This window comes from Pagrus major, chromosome 2 (assembly GCF_040436345.1).
Source record: "Pagrus major chromosome 2, Pma_NU_1.0".
In the NCBI taxonomy this organism is placed as follows: domain Eukaryota; kingdom Metazoa; phylum Chordata; class Actinopteri; order Spariformes; family Sparidae; genus Pagrus; species Pagrus major.
This window is the reverse complement of record NC_133216.1, coordinates 19361765-19383745: the sequence shown is the minus strand read 5'-3', so window position 1 is coordinate 19383745 and position 21981 is coordinate 19361765. Positions and strand designations below refer to the sequence as shown.

General features: G+C 39.4%; 1 protein-coding gene across 1 annotated transcript in view; it reads left to right on the top strand.

Annotated features, from left to right (window-relative positions):
- Positions 1-21981, top strand: part of dync2h1 (dynein cytoplasmic 2 heavy chain 1) — a 116255-nt gene that overhangs the window by 38893 nt on the left and 55381 nt on the right. The window contains 19 exon segments of the mRNA XM_073495047.1: positions 458-600; positions 955-1033; positions 1328-1488; positions 1948-2085; positions 3324-3437; positions 3612-3772; positions 4843-4966; positions 5120-5241; positions 5495-5581; positions 6263-6389; positions 7968-8109; positions 8886-8995; positions 10600-10698; positions 11801-11924; positions 14611-14774; positions 15130-15249; positions 16669-16803; positions 18240-18383; positions 21029-21118. Of these exon segments, the coding sequence (XP_073351148.1) occupies positions 458-600; positions 955-1033; positions 1328-1488; positions 1948-2085; positions 3324-3437; positions 3612-3772; positions 4843-4966; positions 5120-5241; positions 5495-5581; positions 6263-6389; positions 7968-8109; positions 8886-8995; positions 10600-10698; positions 11801-11924; positions 14611-14774; positions 15130-15249; positions 16669-16803; positions 18240-18383; positions 21029-21118 (2384 nt within the window).

Here is a 21981-nt window from a genome sequence, read left to right as displayed (position 1 = left end):
TTCTGTGTGTCATTCATTATTTTGGTCTGTTCCCATCTTTGTGGTACTCTGATCTTCTTTCTCACTGTATAAGTCTACTACATGTTTCATTTATTTCTACTGATTGTTCTATCTATTCTCCTCTGTTATTGTATCTGACTCTGCTCCGCTGCCTCCCCGCTGTGCAGTGGTGTGTGTACTGTAGAAGTGGTGCAGTGTCTGTGAGGTTGAGGTTGCTGCTGGAGAATCAAATCAATAGCTCTATTATTGTCAAAGTAAACCCGCTAAAGAGCTCCCTGCTCACCTTCACTATCAAACTCTGTCAGGGAGGCACAAGCTAAAAGGGACAATATCAGTGACAGAAAAAGTAGTGCCTGTCTCTCATTTGCTGTGTCTCAAACAACTTTTTGTGATTAACTCCTCCAATGTTTTCATTCCCCAACTATCCTGCTGCTCTTTGTGTCTCACACCCACTTAGGAATCCAGCAGAACCTTCACATTGTTTTGATCATGGACTGCTCCAACTCTAACTTCACCATCAACTGTGAGAGCAATCCAGCTTTCTACCGCAAGTGTTCTGTTCAGTGGATGGAGGGATGGTCTGAAAGCAGCATGAAGAAGGTTAGTGGAGAAGGAGAAGGACAACAAGTACAGATCAAAAACAGATATTAAATCAGCAGTTGTTGAAGTTAAAGTTTAATAAAGTTTAATATCAATAAATCCAGCTAAAAGTATTGAGTGTTGAGATTTACATATGCCTGGTGCCACAAAGATATCTGTATGCTTTACCAGTATCCAGTGGCTTCAGATCCAATATTGACCCGATCGGTGCAGGGCTTAAGAAGTAAATTTGCTTACCTGCGGTGCCTGAGATTTAAAGTACAAAAAGTGACACAAAAATTCTAATGCATGCATCAGCGCTTTCTATGTAATTTCACATCTGGTGTGTGTCTGTAAACCTCTAAACCTTTTCAGATTCCTGAGCTGCTGCTGGCAAAGACAGAAGGAGGAGAGGAGAGTGAAAGAGAAAAGGCCACAAACGTGAAAAGCTTAGGTAGGAGCACTTTACTTACAGCAAAAAAGTCTATTATTATTTAGAAAATTAGCTACTTTGATACCACTGTATGACTGTGTTATTTATACTGATGGTGATTTTATTTTGGTAGTACATCTACTCGGTCATTTCCCTTATTCTAATGTACTGCTCTTCTGTGGATGTAATGTGTTTCACAGTTACCACAACTTTAATCTTAGTACTATGTTTGTCTCTGTTTTGTGTTACAAACTTGACCTCCTAAAGTTAAACCAGTTTGTGCTCACAAGCCTCATCGTCCTCTGCTCCCAGCAGGGTCTGCTCAGGGAGACCTGTGCCGCTTGTTCCTGATGGTCCATGAGTCATGTAGAGAGCATGGTGCGACACCCAGCCAGTACATGGCCTTTCTGCATGTTTACACCGCATTATATAGCCGGAAGAAGAGCCAGCTCACAACGAGACAACAGCATCTGCAGGTACAATACCAGCAGTGATGCAATCTGGAGCTTTTAGTACACAATGTCCATATGCACAATGGACTCAGATGCATAGTAATGTAATAACACCACATGTTTGATTGTTTTGTACAAGTTCATGTAGTAGGTAGACATAGACAAAAAAGTAGCCAGGTTTTTTAAATAAATGTTTGATGAGTTTTTGTGTACCTCTGAATGTGGAAGTATGCTGTTTACCAAATTATTTATGAATAACTTATGGTGTGAAGCACAGATATTGTATGTATGAGGTAAGTAAAAGAAAACAGTCATACTCTGTAGCATGTTGCGATAGATTTTACCATAAACTCTCATTTCTGTGTAATGCTGTCTGCGTTGATTATTAATTACTGATCGTTTCTAATTACAAATGCAGTGTCTGTAAGCGTGCACTTGCCCTTAGAATTAAGTACACTGTTAAAGCTGCTATTGTTTCTGCAGGCAGGAGTGTCGAAGCTGAACGAAGCGAAGGCATTGGTCGATGAGCTGAAGAGGCGGGCTGCAGAGCAGAGTGCACTGCTGAAGACTAAACAACAGGAGGCAGATTCTGCCCTGCAGGAAATCACCACCTCCATGCAGGTGTGTGTGTGACTCTTTGTGCATGTGTATGCTTGTGACCGTGTGTATGTCAGTGTTTGTAACTTTGACACTCAGTGTCAGGCAGGACAGAGGTCCTGCAGGGTTTCATGTCTCCTCCAAGTTGCATCTGTCCTCCTCTCAACTCTTGCTGTGGCCCTCGTCCCTGCTGGCCCTCTTCTCTCCCAGTTTATGTCTGTACTCCTCCTCTCCTCATCTGCGTCGTATTATACGAGCAGCTTTTTCTAGATTTCCCATGGCTGTGTCTCTCCTACTGTGAGGAAACTATTTATTTAGTTTGTGTGGGTATCAGCATTCATTTGTTCTGTGACTTTTCATCCAGTGTTTGTCTTCATATCCATGTTCCATTCCCTCCTGCTGGCTCTGTCTTCAGGATGGATGGATGGATGGATGTGTGGAGGATGCTGAACCCTGTTCATTAGTTATGATATCCCTCTGTCTTTCTTGCTGTGGGTAAGATGGAGGGAAAGGATGAGGGAGAAGAAACAAAAGAAACAAGAGGAGGAAAAACTGTCAGTTTGCCGGAGTCAGTTTGCAGAGTGATAATTAATGACTAGAGCCGTCCCTTTGGGCTGTAGCAGCCATTTCTTCTGTGGAGATGGACACAGCAGGGAGGGAAAAAAGGAGTCAGACAAAGTGATGAAGAGTTGAAACAAACTAGGTGATAGAGGCTTAGAGGAGCAAACCTTCAGAGTAAGATGCATTGGAGGAGGATGGAAAATAAGATTTGGAGAGGGGATAAGTGAGTAACTATGTGGTGTATAGGAAGGGGTCAAGGGAGAATTGGAGAGATGGTGGAGACTTTGAATGAGGATGAGATGTGATAAGATTCTAGGGATGTAGAAGTGAGAGACAGAAAGTTTCAGAGAATGATGCTGCCAAATGTTCGTCCTCTCTCTCTCTTTTCATCTTCAGTGATCGTGTCTACTCTGACTGTTGCTAAAAGAAATCTTTCATCTTTACTTAGACAAGGACTGGGGCTGTTTGTCATTTCAAAACTGAAGTACTGAAAAAGGGGAACTCATTTACATTTTAAAAGGCTGTTGAGAGACGTTTAAGTTGTAATATTTCCAGGTCGTGGGTCAAGTTTTCTTGGAGAATAGCAAGTTTAAAGGGAGTATACCGTTTGTAATATTGTTCTGTTTCAGAATTTAAAACATATTAAGGCTGTATTTTCAATCGACCACAATGAACATCATTTGATCTTTTTGGATATCCAGAATGCCAGTGACCAGAAGACAGAAATGGAGAAGATTAAAGGAAAGATGGCTCAAGAAGTCTCCAAGATTGAAGAGAGAAAGGCCAAAATAGATGATGAGCTGAAGGAAGTCCAGGTAATTTGTCTGTTTGACATGTGAGACCAGTCACCTACTAGAAATACACATACATACATACATACATACATACATAGAACTGGCCTCTACCTTTTTCATACTTGCCATATCAGCTGTACTTAAACCTTCTTTACCTCAGTACCCCTCTCTCTTCTTATCATTGCTGCCCTCTAGCCTTTGGTAGATGAAGCAAAGCGTGCAGTTGGAAACATCAAGCCCGAAGCTCTGTCTGAGATCCGATCCCTCCGCATGCCCCCTGATGTCATCAGAGACATCCTGGAGGGCGTACTGAGACTGATGGGCATCTTCGACACCTCCTGGGTCAGCATGAAGAGGTGAGAGGGGGAAGACACGGGAAGAATGGGTAAAAGGACAAACAGCCGAAAAAGAAGAATGGATAGATGAGGAGAAAGTTACCTCAGTGGGAGTAATTAAACTGATGAGGATTATCAGCACCATTTGGGTTACCACAAAGAAGTGTGAGGAGGTGATGGGGTGTTAAGGGATGGATGGGGATAGAGGAAAGGATTGAGAGGAGAGATCTTAGTGCTTCAGTTAACATGAGGACATGTGAGAACTTTAGCACTATATGTAAAAGATTTTTAAAGGAACATTTTTTGGAAAATCAGCCAAACCTTCAACTTCTGTTCAAGTTTGAATTCAGAATAGTATAATTTGTCATCTCATTCAAATAGTGATATTTTCCTCCCACTTGTTATTGTATACATCACATTGCCGAAAAGCAATTAAACCTTGTATCAAGACAAAAATTGTGGTATATTGAACATATTTTAAATGATAAAAATATGTCAAATATATACATCAAAATACACATCAGTGTCTCTGCTTATGTATATATGCTGCATGATTGTGTCTATGCAGTTCCCTTATGTTTCAGTGTTGATTTAAATTAGCTTTTACTACGAATAACTCATCTGACCATGGGCACCTTTAGAGGCGATCAGACAGACAAAAAAAAAAAGGCAAAAAACATTCTGCCCCACTAATGACTCATGTTGATTGGGTGAGCCATCTCCACTCTGAACACTGCACAAGTAACAAAGCATGTGAGTGTGTGTCTGACAGAGAGAGGGGGTGACAGAGATGGATCTGCTAAATATGAGTAACAAAGAGACTACGTTGCAACGGTTTGCGCTTAATTAGAGATGAAGAAAATCTAAGTCTCATAATTTTAGGCTTGAATTAACATTAACTTGCTCATTTTCTGGATAAAAATTCATTTTATTCCCTCTCTCTCTAATGTCCCATTATCTCTGCTTTACTTTGCTTTATTGCCGTAAAATGGAAGTGTGTTTCTTTTTTCAGTGCTTTATCTGTTTCTTACTCATGTCCAATCCTATCTCTCCTCTTTTTTTCTTTTTTTTCCCCCTCTTTTTCCCTGTAGCTTTCTGGCTAAGCGTGGTGTGAGGGAGGACATCGCTACATTTGAGGCCAGGAACATCACCCCTGAGATTCGACAGAGTGTGGAAGAGCTGCTCAACAGGAACAAGGCCTCCTTCGATCCCAAGGTCAGCTGGTCACAATAGCAGAATATGAAGTAGATGTATGGCTGGTGGGGGTTATTAACCCTTTGTTGTTTTTTCTTTTGTTGGCTGAAAATGTTGTCATGGCTTACTAACTGAGTTGTTTCTGACTTGTGATGCTTTTGTTCTTACGATCAGAATGCAAAGCGTGCAAGTGCAGCAGCTGCTCCACTGGCTGCCTGGGTCAAAGCCAACGTACAATACTCCCACGTCCAAGAGAGGATAGAGCCACTGGAGAGAGAGCAGGCCGGGCTAATGGAGTAGGAACACACAAACACAAATATAGTTGATTTCTTCATCACAGCCACACAACTGGCCATAAGCTATATGCATAAACAAAAAAATACTTGCAACTTTGATTCTATGAGCTTGTGGCCTCGAGCTTAACCTCTTACTAATCTCTTATGCACATAAAGTACACGTACACTAAATGATGCACATAGACAACCTCTTCATAATTAACATACAGCGAAATAATTTTCTTTGTTGCTAATTTTGTGTTTCTGTGTCCAGAAACCTGAGGAAAACGGAGAGCAGGAAGAATAAACTGGAGGACCAGCTCAACTCTGTTGGAGCCAAAGTCAACGAGTTGAAAGAGAAGTATGTGTCCTTCCAACTATCCATCAGTTCTTCCATTCTTCCTTTCTTCCTTCTGTTTCTACTGTACCATATACAGTCCTGACTTCATGTTGATCAACAGAAACATTATAAATCTTATGGCGGGGCCAGAACTGGCAAAGCAAAACTTACTTTCATGGTGAAGCCATGGTGAAAAGCCGGTATGACTGGAAATAATGCAGCTTTCAATAATCTTCTGATGCTAATTCGGCTAACAGGGTAACCGTAGCATTCCACAAGAAAGAAATTATATACTTCTTTGTAGCTGCCTTCCCTTTTGTTCGCTGCCAGCATCCCTCCTTCTCAGCATGTAGATACATAAACAAGTATACAAACAATCAATAATGCCTGAAGGGCAGGTCTTTTCCACCCTATTTTAAATTAGCTGTACATTGGCCCGTCCCAGTACTTCAGGTCACAGTTCAACAAAGATGAACTTCACGATGCAAGTTTGATCTTCAACCGTTGCCCTCTCCAACCATCAGTCCTATCATTTATCTGTTCCTAATCCTCTCCTCTCCTCTCCTCTCCTCTCCTCTCCTCTCCTCTCCTCTCCTCTCCTCTCCTCTCCTCTCCTCTCCTCTCCTCTCCTCTCCTGATGATTTACTGACAATATATTTGGTCTATCATATGTAAATTCACCTTTTACTTACTGTTTCTCAGGTTTCAGTGTCATACGACAGAGGCAGCTAAGTTGGAGGCTGAGGTAACAAAAGCTCAGGACACGATCACTGCGGCCCAGCAGCTCATATCACAACTGGACGGAGAACACACACGGTGGAACGCACAGGTAGTTTGATGTATGAGAGTGTTGATGTATGGCAGGTTATACACATTCACTAAGAAGGGGGCTCATTTACCATGTAAGAGCAACAGGAGGTGTGTGTGTTTGTGTGTTTGTGTGTGTGTGCGTGTGTGTGTGTGTGTGCGTGCGTGTGTGACAGGGGGATGTATCCTGCTGTCTTGAGTCCCTTCTGGCTGTTTTTACTCCTCTCTACAGCATCTGTCTGCGCCTTAATTAAAACACTCAATCTCTTCCTGACACACACACACTCGCGCACACAACCGCCCACCCTCGCACTCACTGCCTCCCTCAAGGCCCGCGCCAAAGAGCCAGTTTACTCTCTACTCACGTACTTTCATATACTCATGCATATACGCACACACTTCATCCCTAAATCTAATGCACACTATGCAGTAGCTGTAGTTAGCTATATGTTAATGCCTCTAAGTTGTTTGACCTTGCAAAAGACTTATCGTGAACTTATCGTTATAAGGTATATGTTAATTGAACAATGTAGTGGCTATAGAATAATGTCACCATCATCATTTAGATTGGTTCCCTATAAAGCTCGCTTTCATTATGCAGTTTTGTCTGCCTCCGGGTACAAAATCTGACTGGCGAGGGCTGACTGGCGATCCAATCAGGCAGGCAGCCTGGCACTATTTCTATCTGCTTTCATGTCTCTATTAAAGTCTAAAGACTAAATTAATGAATAAACTCATGTTTTGTACTGTTGTTGGTAGGGTTACAGCAATACATCTTTTTTTGATGATAAACCATGCTATGAAAATTGTTGATTATCATACCGTGTACATTTGCTTATCTGCAGTATTGAAATCTACTGTATTAGTTTATATCAATTTCCATGTCTGTCAGTTCATAATATAATTGCCTAAAACCATTTACCTTGATACCGTAAAACTGTGATGTTTTCTGAGATGGTTATCGTACTGTGAAAATCTCAAACTGTTGCAGCCCTAGTTGTCGGTAGTTGTGACTATGAGGAATACAGAAAGCAATTTGTTTGGATTTTTCGACTGTGGCACCAACGATAATACTACTTGGAACTGCTAGGGGGGAAAAATTGTCTAACTCCACTTGATGGGAGGTGTGGGCATTTGGGGGTCATAAGGCTCGACAGTTTAGCCTGATACGTTATTCGCCTATCACGTTCATGTCCGTTTGTGATCCCTTGACATCCACTCCATTTCTTGACTACCTCAAAGGGATCCTCATCAACCTAGCAATTACAGCATTAATCACATTAGCTCCGAAAGTGCAAGTCTGTCCCTGCAATTGTGGGTTACTTAAATCTGTCAAAATCAGTGTAGACATTTTTGGATAATTTGTGGCTCTAAATTGGGTTAATGGTTAATCTGTTTAAAGGAGGAAATAAGAAATCACATGCTCACATGGGCTAAGTTATTGACATTTGTCTTTTTCCCCCATCATTTATCCCTACCTTACTTTAATTCCTCCTTAACCTCATGGTGCCCTTCCCTCTCTTGTCATACTTTTTTCACCTGTCTCTCTACCCCTCCTCCCTCCTCTACCTTGTCTGTTTCTTTTCTTTCTGTTCATCAGATGTCTGAGATAAAGAATGAGTTGGACACGCTCCCAATGCGGGCAATGCTGGCTGCAGCCTTCATCACCTATCTGTCTGCAGCTCCTGAAGACCGTAGAAGATACTGTCTGGAGACATGGATGGCTCAATCTGGACTACAGAGTAAATATACTACTGCTAATACTTTAGGCCAACACAGTGTCAGCATACGCCAGCTCCTGTACTAAACAGCTGACACAAACACACTACTACCCACACACATGGCCCTGTGCTAATACTGTACTTATACTTAGAATATACAGCACTTTAAAGCTCCTGGTTCTGATAAATATTAGTGCTGACTAACCACTCCAAGTCTAGAATTTACACAAAAGTGACGACCAAACTTTCCGATCATGTTGATGTTTTGTCTTTAATCCCTCAGACAATAGACATCTTTATTTTCACACATTTACTCATTAAGGATTACAGTTTAAACTTGCTGGATTTTACCTCTCATATACAGAGCATAATCTCCTGAATTTATCAGCTTTTCTATTCAAATATTAATATTCCACCCTCACAAATGAATGTGTGGTAAGTATATTCCAGCACTAATTGTTCTTTCATTAATAGCTCTGACTACATAATTCTGCTTCACAACCTCTTTCCTTTCAGACATGCATGTTATTGCACAAAATACTGAGTCATGTACCCGCTTTAGTTCCAAAATCCTTCTGTCCATCCAATGACTTCTCTGCAAGTTAGATGTCAAGATTACTTAGTGTGACATAATGTGTTCAGGCACTACTGTTGAACTGGGACTTGCAGTCAAGTGGCTGTCGGAGTGTCCAGTAGCTGAGGTTTAATTAAAATAAAAAACATAAAAAATCTTTTCAATGAGCAAATATAAAAGCAACAATAAGAACATGCATTTGTGTTGTGTGTATTTGTATCAGAGTTTGACTTGCGGTCATTCCTGTGCTCGGAGAGTGAGCAGTTGATATGGAAGAGTCAAGGGCTGCCGTCTGATGACCTCTCCATGGAAAATGCACTAGTCATACTACAGGTTAGACATCACCTGCCTGTCTGTCAAATCTTGTTAATCTCTCTCTGCTTTGCTTTAATTCCCTTGATTACAAATCTGCTTTGACACAGAAGGATCTATGTTATTTAAGCAATTTAATCACAATTTTTTGTCACTTTTGCTACCCAGATCTTTTAGTTTTTTGTGTGGCTGAATTTAGTAATACTGTAACTATTGTTGTGTCAGTTTACAATAACTCTTTGTCTTATGTGTTTAATGCCCTTTTTAAAAGGGGAATTTCTGTATTTTTAAACCTGGGCCCTAGATTTCTATGTTTTTGTGTGTAAATGATTCACACTTACCAAGTTGTGGAATTGGTGCAGCAGATCGCTTCAGCTTGAAGCCGCATTACAGCTGCAATGGCTGCAGTGTAATCCTTCGGGACAACTACGACCGTCAAAGTTATGCCCACTAAAAATGTTTGTTTCTGGCACTCAGGCTGTGGATTTATTTCTACATGTCTGACAAAATTAAGTAAACAATTCCTACAGAGATAGACATTTTTGTTAAACAATAAGATCCCTTTTGTAACCAGAAAAGTCTTGCTCACAGAGACGTCTCGCCCTGAAATCTCATGAGAGACGAGTTGTTGGAGGAAGACGATGGTGTCTGGAGTTTACGATGGAGTTTGGAGTTTACGTAGACTAACTGTCAGTAACAATTTATTTCCAAAGTCATGGCTGACTATTTAGCTGTCATGATAACAGAGTGAGACTTGAACAAGACTTGTGCTTCTGGTTACAAAATTGATCTTACACTTTAACAAAAAGTTCTATCTCTGTTGGAATCGTTCCCATAATTCAAAATGTCTGGTTAGTGAATCAGGGAGTGAACACCATTAAAATATAGGGCCTTAAAAATACCAGAATTCCCCTTAAATATACATCAAAGTACAATATAACTATATCATTTACTTGCACCAATCCGTTTCTATATTAACGGTTGTATCAAGAGTTCTGCCCTTGTTGCCATTCATCTGTCCTCCATTTGTCTGTATTGTGTTTGTGTGTTGTTTTTACCATTGCTGCCTTCAGATCAATGCACTCAAGTTACGGGTAAGAAGTTGTCCCACAATCCATCCTTATAGCCCACACTTAGTTTTGTGTAGCCTCTCTGTTACTCTCACTGTCTGTGTGTCTGTCTCCCTTACAAGTTTGTGTGTTTGTGTGTGCATAGGAAGTTGTAGTGTATCGTCAAATTGCTTCAGTAGATGTATATGCTGAGTTAGTTGCTGTATACATATATATATATATATATATATATATATATATATATATATATATATATATATATATATACACATATATAGACTGAAAAGACTGAGGTAAGAGAAAGAGAATCGTTGATCAAGATACCACGAAACAAAGGGAGCACAGGATGAAAGGAGGGTGGTGGACTTCATTCCTTTGCCTGGTGTGGGACTGATGCTGGTCTATAAGCCTGACAGCAGACAGGACCGAGCTACATTCAGATACACACACAAATACACACACCACCTTTTTCGGTTACCGAGCTTCTTTCTAGATGAAACCATCCCCGAACAGCATAACCTAAAACACAGCTCTTTATGATTGTTCTGTGCTCAGAGTGTTGCCTGTCCATTCCTGATCGACCCGTCGTCCCGAGCTACAGAGTGGCTACGCACACATCTCAGTCACCAAAGACTAGAGGTTATCAACCAACAGGTAAACACACACACTTGTATACATGTCAAAGTATGCACAATAGACATTCTTGCTCATGTACACTGGTGATATGTTTTGGTCAGAAACATCAGCCCTACAACTAACCTATGAGTGAAGTAACTTTGATGTCGGCAGGAGCATGTAAAGCTATTCCCATCCAACATCTCTTTAAAGTGTCTTCAAGTGATCTTTTCTTCTTGTCTGATGAATCCAAGTGTATACTAAGTTCATTAGTGTACCCTCATCATTTAGTTGTTATCGCTGTTTGACAGAGCGTATGATTAGACCACCTTTAACTTTCTCCTCTATCTACCAAGTTGTTTATTTGAACAAATGATATGATTACATTAATCGATTTTGAACTGTATGCTCATTACTCACTAATTACTAGTTAGTATTTGCAAATTAGTGTCATTCATTATTACACTCTTAAATCGTAAATTAGATTTTGTGGCATGGTGCTCTTAAGAAGATTGAATATCTCCTTTGTCCTCTGTGTGTCGACAATGTAATAAAGGCATTGTAATACCTATGCTAATCACTGCTTTTGTCCACCAGTCAAAGGATAGGTGTTAAACATGAGATGTTCACCACTTTCATCTCGTCTATTTTGCTATGTATATTTAGAAGTCTGCTGTATTCAGATAAATGACATAGCTGTATCTTACTATTTGTTTTTGTTCTCTTTATTTTATTAATTATTATGTTGTTCTTGTGCTCAGTTACTTTCTTGACGAACTGAAATATTTCTCTTAGTGTTCTAGTTGTAAATGCTGCTTTTGCTCAACTGTCCTGAACCTGACATAGTCAACACAGAGCCGGGACGCACAAATGGCAGACTGTGCTAGAGCTTTAGTGTGCGCATAAATGAACTGGAAGGACAATTAGTTGTTATATGATGAGTGGTTATGAGCATTCAGTGAGGCAAAGTAATAAAAAAGAAGAAAAACAATTCTTTGTCTTCATCTGTTAATTATTTTTGAATTGTTCCTGGGAATAGTGACAATATTGCTATGATATGTTACAGAGCTCTGTGCCACCATCCAATACTGTTGTTCAAGACATTCTCACAATTGTGTGTCTGTGTCTCTGCTCTGTGTAGGATAATAACTTCATGACATCCCTGGAGCTGGCGGTCAGATTTGGAAAAACACTCATCATCCAAGAGATGGATGGAGTTGAACCTGTGCTCTACCCACTGCTGAGGAGGGACCTCATTGCACAGGGTACACACATACACTCACAAACACCACTTTCATTCAAAGTGGGTGGGGGAAAGTAATTGATTCTGCATCACAGCTTTTTTGAGTGTAACTCAGAGGTTTCACCAATCAGTTGTTGCAAACTAAAAAGCTGAGTACTTGCCTCTGACTTACGGCTACTTTTCTACATAGTAGTGAAATCACATTTTGAGGCATATTGCCATAACAACACAAACTGTCATCACGTTGTTAATGAGTGCAAGCTATTTTGCACCTTGATGTTATTTACCCAAGTTAAGTTGAGAATTTCTGACCGGTGACATTTCTGACCACTTTTGCCAGAAGTTTCCCTCTGTGCACCATGAAGAACATTGAGGTTATGGATAAGCTTTAAAATTGTTATAGATAATATTCAGTAACCAAATGTGGCATTCCATCTCCCACCTACCTTTGCATTCCAGTCACAACACCGCTGTTGTTGGTATCATCTGGCCCTAAAGTGGTTGCCAGTTTGTGCACTAGCTAACACTATTAACGCTAGCCAATGTTGCTAACTTTAGCTAGCAAACATTAGCTATCGTTGGTAACGCTAGCTAACATTAACGTTGCTAATGCTAGCTAGGTAGCATTAGGGAATTACAGTATGCGCATACTGTAGAACTCAGCCATTCAAACGTTTTTTTCCATAAACTGGCAAGACTGTCAATTGCTGACAAAACACAGATACCACATGATACTAACGGTGTTATACTATTGGCTCACAAACCTTGTTAGAAGCTGGAACCAACTATCAGAATTCTTACACAGAGATAAACAAAACAATCAACTTGGACCCGACAAATTTTAAAATGATTCACAATAATAATGTTTTAAAGAAAATATATACTTTTACTCTTCACCTTTCTACAAGCTCTGTAGATGTATTTTTTAAAATTCTTTTTATTGATTTGTCAACATAAAAATGTTATGAATATGTCCTTTAATTCTGCTTGTCATATATAAAACATCAAGCCATATTTGTTCTCAATTTTTGACAATGTCACTGTCATTTTACTGTTGCGCAGAACAGCCATGTGTGAAATTCAGTGAACTCATTGCACAGTTTTACTACAGTCTACATCCCCCTGTCAGTGCGTCTTAATGCCAGGGGGTTAATGTATCAACCTTTTCAGTCAACTTGTTTGATGTTAAAATACAGAGGATTCTCACTGGCAGCAAGCGAAGCAGTTTGCAAAATCTCCCGTAAAACAGACACTTATGATCAAACACCACTTATATTTTCCAAAAAGAATGAGCCGTAACTCCATATTTGGGCAAGGCTGATGCCATAGGGAGGCAAATGACAAACTGTGCATTGAACCAAGACAGCCATGAGGAGGATTTTTGAAGTGGTAATGAGCCTACTGTGAAGAAGCATTACAGATGACTCAGGAAAGAAAAGCACGAACAAAGAAGAGAGTGGATAAATACAGATGATTAAAGAAGAAAATCAATGTTGTCACACTATCAGTTCTGTCATTTAATATCACTCTTTGGTACGTAAAAATTACAATTGTTTTTCCTGTGTCAATTTCCATTAGTTGTACAAGCACAGAAGATTACAGATGGGTTTTTAGTTTTTCAGGAGGAGCTCATTTATTGAGTTTCCCCGAGTTACTCAGTCTTGTTCCTCACATTCTGCAGTAAGTGAGCTTAAAGAAAGAAAGCTGTAAGAATACGGTCAAAGTTGAAAGACAAGTGCTTTTGTGAAACATCAAACACTCCTTCAGTGGTCATTTCAAGAAGTGATGGTAATCACATCTATTAAAACCTAATTACTACATCCATGGTGTGATCCAAAATCTGAAGAAACTGTGGTGGTTTTAGCTACTGAAGAATCTAAACGACTACAATTCTTGACAGTTATTGGAAATATTTACTATATAAAAGAAAATAAAAATAAAGAACAACAATTCCATCAAGTGTGTATCCTGGCAAAAAAAAAAAGTTTTCCCAGAATACACGCTGAAGAAGGGCGTCTTGCCCAAAATGTCCATGTGGCAAGAATAAACAGTTTGATGGGAGCGCTGTCCTCTATTTTTCTTTTCTGTATTCCCTACAAGAGGGATTCAGCACCCCATACTGAAGCTATATATGTGAAGTGAGCGCTTTGTTTCTTATTTGTAAATATTTACTATATAAAATGAGATGTGCTCTGTACTGCTTTGTTAATCATACTTTGTTGATGGGTGCTACTTGAACCATATTATAGTCATCCATGGCTGTCTTTGAATCTGCCCCTCTGATTCCATCTGTGATGTTTCAGTTTCTTGGCTTAGAGAATTGGATACCAATCCAAGCAAATTTAATCAAGTAGATACGTGTAAAGAGAGGTTGAAAACATACCTGTGAAAATGAGGGTGATTCATGAGGCTATGAATCATCCAGGGAGAGGCGGTTGTCTATTTGAAGGTTCACTGCAAAGAGAGAGGGCAGAGAAAGTGTGAGAAAGGGCAAGTTATCCACTTAAAAGTGATGTTGAACAGGATGGGAAAAAAAGAGGCGAGACAAAGGGATGGCAGTACTGCACTGCAGACATCTAGAGGACAGGGAGTAGAGGAGAAAGTAAAAGGGTAAGGGTAGGAGTTATAGTGACCACAAGCCTGTATGATACAGTGTATGTTGTTAACACAGAGTCTTTCTCTTTCTGTTTAATTTAAAACACACACAGGTCCTCGGTATGTGGTTCAGATAGGAGACAAAGTTATTGATTACAATGAGGACTTCCGTCTCTTCATGGCCACACGGAATCCCACCCCATTTATCCCCCCTGATGCTGTTTCCGTGGTGACAGAGGTCAACTTCACTACCACCAGGGCAGGCTTGCGAGGACAGGTGACCCAAATATCCCACACTCAAACAGTTACACAGTCTATGATAATGGCCCTGAAGTAAATGGTGCCTGTGTGAATCTATGTTCATTTCTGTTCATTTGCTGGAGCAGTATTGGTCAAAATGAATGCTGTGTGAGGCCATTAAACAATACAATTTATTAAAAAGAATGTACTACTTTAATGTTTTTCAATTTAGTAATTTAGTGCTTAGTGAGCAAAATCCATGTGAAACAAGTGCTTTTATAATGGGATAATACAGTTTATAATGAGAGTATGTACTCGATGTCATTAATTCCATATCATATGTCCACTTGTCCATTTGTGTCTTTGTTTGTTTGCGTGTGTCTGTGCGTTAGCTGCTAGCCTTGACCATCCAGCAGGAGAAGCCAGAGTTGGAGACTGAAAAAACAAGACTACTACAGCAAGAGGAAGACAAAAAGATACAGCTGGCTCAGCTGGAAGAATCACTGCTAGAGGTACACATGCAGACAACATACACAGTGAGAGAAACGAGGACAAGTTTACTTTTTGGAGTACTTAGAGAATTTGGTGCTGCCTGCTGCTGCACCCTGTACTCTATTATGTAAGTTACAATACCAGTTGTACCTACAAAAGCACAATCACCCGGGTGATAAAAATCTAATCAATATATAATCATCAGTTAATGTGCACCTCCCTTTTCTCCCACTGTGGGATGCTCAGTTCAACCCTACACTGCAGACCTTGTTGCAAACTCCCTGAGGAGGTTGTAGTAGACAGAATGAGACAATGTGTACAGACCAAACAGGAGGAGTTTCTAGTGCAGCAACAAGGATGCGATCTGTCACCGGCTTTCCCCCCGTAAACACTGGCAGATGTGTTTGATGGAGCACTCAGCCAAGCCGGAAGCCAAGCTGCTGGGTAATGAACCCATGTCTCAGGGTGAGGCGGAAAGTTGCGCCTTAAATATTCCCAAACTATTTTATATCTTTATGCTAACTTTAATTTTAGGTTGTCTCTATGAGTATTCAGTTACTACTTTGAGAACTTGGTGTCTTTTGTACCTGCAAAACAGATGGTAAAACAACGTTAGCATAATTGTCTCCCTGCAAATGTCCGATTAAAAATTCTGGAAGTTGTTGGATTTGAATAGGAATATTAGTATGTAAAATTTTCTTGGGTTGCATTTCTCTTAACTTATTCATGTACTTTACTTCAAGAGAAGTTGAAGGCAGCTGCTTTTCATTTTACAGCCACAGCAATAAGAATATAGAGTCAAAACACTGAACACATTGTTATTGTCCAAATACTTAGTGGGCTTCCCTGTACTACCAGGCAAAAATACATAGAGCCAGACGCATATATGCTTTTAGAATTAAACACACACATACACACACAGCTGATGGACATTGTGACACATGGAAACTCAAACACTTAGTGTGAGGGAAATTTGGACACACATAGACATCCATCTAGCTAGTGCCAAGAGCAGGATGTCAGTGCTTTACTGGTAGTAGACATGTAATTAATCTAAAATTGTAGGAGCATATTCGACTTGACATTTCCATGCTCCAATGCTTTCTCATCTATTTTATCTGAATTTATTTGAATACATTTTATCAGTTTGTTTCAGAGAATAGATTCCACAGGATGAAGTGGGTGAGTCATAGCACTCAATCAAAGCTTAGAAAATATAAAAAATAAATGAAAAAGATCCCCTCATCAGGCCATTCTGAAAATGACACCTCCTGTTTTCTGCAACTATTATGCGATCACAGATATCAACTAATTGACAGATACATTAAAACATACTTCTTGTGTATCCCCCCACCCCTCTTTTCTCCCGCTGTGTGTCTCTCTCCATATTTTTTTTGTACCTGTTTGTTCATCTGTCTTTTTTTTTTTTCCTGTGTCAGACCCTGGCGACAGCTCAGGGTAATATTCTGGAGAACAGGGAGCTGATAGATAGTCTGAACCAGACCAAGGCCAGCAGTGCCCTTATCCAGGAGTCACTACTGGAATCACACAGGCTGCAGGCATCCCTTGACCAGGTACTGTACTGTACTCCATACACACACACCTCACTGCACCACTTTTTTATGTGGTTTGATTCATTTTTACAAGCTGTATTTGTTATGAATAAATATAGATATACATCTATAATTATAAAATTATTGATGTATAATACATGTTGAGCAGCCGCTTTGGTGACCTGCTGTTTTGGGTAGTAATCTCTCTACTTAAAGCAACATTATGTAACTTTTTTTACCTTAAAATAACAGCTTCAAAATCATGTTGATGGTTCAGTGTCTTGTAATAGGCTGAATGGTGTCTCTGTCTCAGCCACTGTGCCCCCCATCACTTGTTTCTGCACTATGTAACTTCAGTGAGAGGGTCGGATCACAGCGTTAGTCATTAGTGTAAATCACCTGAAACTATGAATTGTTGTGTTTTTGTTACCTTAGAATGTATTGCCATATTTCAGTTAACTAGTTCTAATCTATGAAAATAAACTAAATATATACATTTTAAATCAAGTTTTTGATGTGATATTTACTTTATATCATGCCATACTCATGTCATTTCAAAAAGAATCAGTATTAACCCGTGGATTACTGTAGTGTAACTACTTGGAAGTAGTTGGTTTAGTTTAAAGGTATTTCTTTTCACCCAGTCTGCTTCAGTCTTCCAACTCACTGATAAGAGTGAGAGAGAAGGATTTGAGACTGAGGGAGGGAGAGAGAGAGAGAGACACACACACACACACACACACACACACACACACACACACACACACACACACACACACACACACAGATAATGACAGTCAGAGATAGACAGAGGTATAATGTGTTGAATGCATAATGACATTAATGCCCAATCTGCAAATGTAAAATAATTCCACTTTTGTACTCTTCTCTAATTTCTGGAACAAAGTATCATCTTGTACTCAATACTTGTTGTCAAATTGAAAAGTTGAGGCTATTATCTACGATGATGCAGTTTTTTGGCACGGACACTTCATCCGTTTCAGTGGTCTTCAGATAAACAAAGTCACAGCCACTCACTGCACAAACTGCTGCAAACATCAGATAGCACAGGTGCACAGGCATGGAGCTGTAGATGCATTACATAATCATCCTCTAGGGTGCAGTGTTACATCAGTACTGTCTGTGCTTTTCTCTCAGTTGTTTTTATTTATTTATCTCTCGCCTGTTTCTGTCTTTCTCTGCACCTTGTCTTCCCACATTTCCTGTCGCATCACACCTCATGCTGTCTATCCTCATTTCTCCTTCCTTCTCCTTCCATCTTGATTGAAATAAACATTTCCAATTCTACTTTTCTGCCTGTCCATACCCACATGAATTCCTTTCCCTGCCTTCCATCCATTGGTTGCATTTCCTTCACCCTAAAACATCTGTGTTTCTCTTTCTGCTGCTTCTCTCTGTCCATTCATTTCATCTTTCTCCTTGTGTTTTTATTTCAGGAGCGGGATGCCTACCTTCCTCTTGCAGAGAGCGCCAGCAAGATGTATTTTGTCATCACTGACCTGTCAAAGATCAACAACATGTACCGCTTCAGCCTTGCTTCTTTTCTGCGACTCTTCCAAAGGGCTCTTCAGGCCAAGAAGGTGAATGGATGCTAAACAACTCTTACAGTACTTCAATTTTCATCCAGCAATAATGGTTCCAAATAATATGCCCTTGAACCGAAACCTACATCAATACAACACATTCATGCAACTTGACAAATCAATGAATCATTCAGCAGTATAGTAGTACAGTTTGCCAGTATTTAGCATTAAGGGTAACACAACTTGACATCATACACCCACACAATGTAAAGCTTGAGTGAGACCATATTTTACCTGGTTTCACTGTAGGAGAAGATGCTCATTAGTCTTGTTAGATGGGAAAGGCAATTCTTCTTATTCTTTGTATTTTAAAGGAATTTTTCTATAATAGCAACACACCTCTCCTAAAATCTGCTTTAAGTGTAAACTGTGCTTCTGTCAGACAACATTAAGAAAGACCCTGACAGCATATCTAAGGATTCACTATTTAATGTTATATATGGTTTTTCAGATACAAATGTTAAGCAATTTCTTTTATCTATAGTCAGCTGCTTTCACAAGCTTTTATTGGTTAATCATTAATAAGACAATATATTGGATGTTATTTCTTTAAAAAAAATGTTTTAACTGGAGGGCTAGGAGTTAAAAGAACAGATAAAGTAAATACCACGTTACATGAATGATACTACACTAAATAACACAATATAACGACTTGATTTTAATTGTGGTGACTTTTAACAACAAGTCCAACAAAATCCAACAAAAATAGAGGCTATTAAATGGCTAAAATGTACTTACATCAGATTTTATTTTTTTAATGTTTTTTTTTATTAAAAATTGCTTATTTAAAATAGCAAGATACTTTTAGAGGTATCTCATTCCATCTCTGATTGTCGATTAGTACATTTTTCATCTGTAAAATACTTAAACCCGATTAGTCAATTAGTGATTAACATCTCTATATGGTTTGTTTAATTTGGACTAAAACCAAAAGTGTAAAAACGACAATTTGCCATTTTACATTTACATTGTCTGTGGCCGGATGTTTTTTGGCAAAGAACAGTCACTTCCTACAGTCTCTGCAACTTCTCAGCAACCACCCTCATAATGTACTTCCAAAGAAATTTCCTGAAATGTCAAACTATTTCCTTTTAGGGGTTGCTACTTTAGGTTGACCTGAGGCCATGCTGAACTTGAAATTTGAAAGACATCACAAATCATTACATCTCTTTCTATGATTGCTCAAAAAGGTGCTTTCTATAGTGCGAATAAAAACAAAATCCTCATCCTATTTTTACATGGTTTTATTGCAGTTGAGGTCAGCTTGATTCATTTCAGCTCATTTTGAGTTTATCTCAGTCTGACCTGTGCAGCTGGAGAGCATCATGGACTGTCTATCGCACCGCTGTTCCCCATCTGAGCCCTAAACACTGTCTGATAACCAGAGCACACACACACACACACACACACACACACACACACACACACACACACACATACACACACACACACATACACACAGACACTGGGTTGAGAGATTGAGCGCTAATTCCCCAAATCCTGTGTGGGTTGTTAGAGCCAGTGCTGTCATCCAAGAATGTCACCAGGCAGCAGCTGGTCACCACTGTTTCGTGTGTTTGTGTAGGTAGGCTTGTGGACACATTCAGTGTGTTTGGTCAGAATACTGCACTGACTCATGGACTCTCTCTCCTTTTGTATCTTTTTTTTGTTGTTGTTTTTGTTGTTTTTGTATTGAATGGGCAAGTTTAATTTGCCATGAGCTGCAGATGGTTCCCAAGATCTGGAAGAGAATTGTAACCTCTCATGTCCGACATAACTCACTGAACAGTACTCTTATTTGCTCACACACATATACACACAATGTCTGTGCTAACTTGCACTCACTAAGCACAGGTTTATATAAAATACCATGCTTGCAGAAAACCTCAAACAGAGATTCAGACAGGAGAAACAGAAGGAGAGACATGCAGAAGTAGAAATATGGGATAAAAAGAGAGAAATCCATCCGGAATTTCTCTTTTCTTCACCATCTCCCTTCAGTTCTCTTCTTTATGTGTCGGTTTCTTATGCTCTAATTCTTCTGTTTCAGCATTGCTGTTAAATTTTCCTCCTTTTCTTATCCCACCCTTGTGTATCCAAGCAATGTTTCTCTTCCACACTCTATGTACATTCCCTGAAAGTTTAACTGTTGTCCCACCCTACAGAGCAGACACCAACTTCCACCCGGTGACTGATCGCTCTGCGGTAATTTGCATCAGAGAGAAAATGAATAAAAGGGTGCGAAAGGGAAGAAAAAAGATACAGATTAAATGTCTGCTGGACGACCCTGACACGCTTTCGGATGAAAATGTCACGGCTAACGTTTATAGTTTAATCTCTAAAGCGCACAAAAGAACATCACACACAGACATATGTAATGTTTCATGTTAATGGAGGCTGAGAAAGAAAAAAAATAAACCTCTTGAGTGATAGCCTTTCAATTCAATTCAATGCAAAGCTACGTTACTGACATGGTGAAAACAGATGTTTACATTGCCAATACAAGTGTGAAGTAAAAATAAAACAAGAAATATAGAATGGAAATATAACTTAGAATAGAAATATCACTCATAGCTCGTTTCATTGGTTTAACTGCCTCTGATTTCATTGTGTGCATGTCTGTGTATGTGTGTGCACTTTAGGAAGCGGAGAATACCGAAGCCAGAATCGCTGCTTTGGAGGCCAGCTTGAAGAATATGGTGTATGAGTACGTCTGCCGGTCACTTTTCAAGGTAATACACACATTTATGCACAGAAATATAACAAATGTAGTTTTGAGCATTTCTACAAATGCCTGTCATCACTCCGCTGATTGTATAGGTCATAAGTGGGTAGTGACTGCAGGGTTTGGATTGCAAAACAGGATCAGCCTGTTTTGAATTACATTTTTTTTATAAAACCAGTTTTATTTCTGCCTTTTTGTTTCTTGTTAAGTTAATTCAAATGATAGGATGTTAATCTGAAAACAACCATCAGCCATAAAAACATCACTCTTCATGAGCCATCATAAGTCTCCACTTAATCTACTCACAGCTACAGAGAAATTCCTTCGCCAAGGTAGCTTATGTTGTTATAAATAATCATAATGCAAGGTTTAAGCAGACAGGCTTAACGTATTAGGTTACTGTTTTTATTTTTACTTGTAACAAGGTTTAAAAAACATTTGCAAGGAGTGCTGCTTGGGTGTGGTGTCCCTCTGGTGCTCTTCAGTTTGGGGATCCTATTCAGAATTGTTGAAGAAGTCTGAGGCGCTGAAGAGTGTTGAGTTAAAAAGGGCAAATACAAAATGGCTGAAAAGGCATAGATGGCTGAAACATGTAGGCATGTTTTTATTGTTCTTATGATTCAATAGCCATGAGATATTAAAGGCTTTTTAACTCAGCTCTCTCTTGAGAGCCTCAGACTTCTTCAGCAATTAGTAACAAGGTTTGTTTGTCTCCAGCAGATGCACTGAAATCTTTGTGATTTCGTAATATAAAGTAGAACTAAAGTAGTTTTCTTATTGATCCATGCACAATCAGATAAACACATACATTTACACACTTATACAATCAAACCTGTGCAACTAACACAGTGATTAAGTGTAAATATTGAC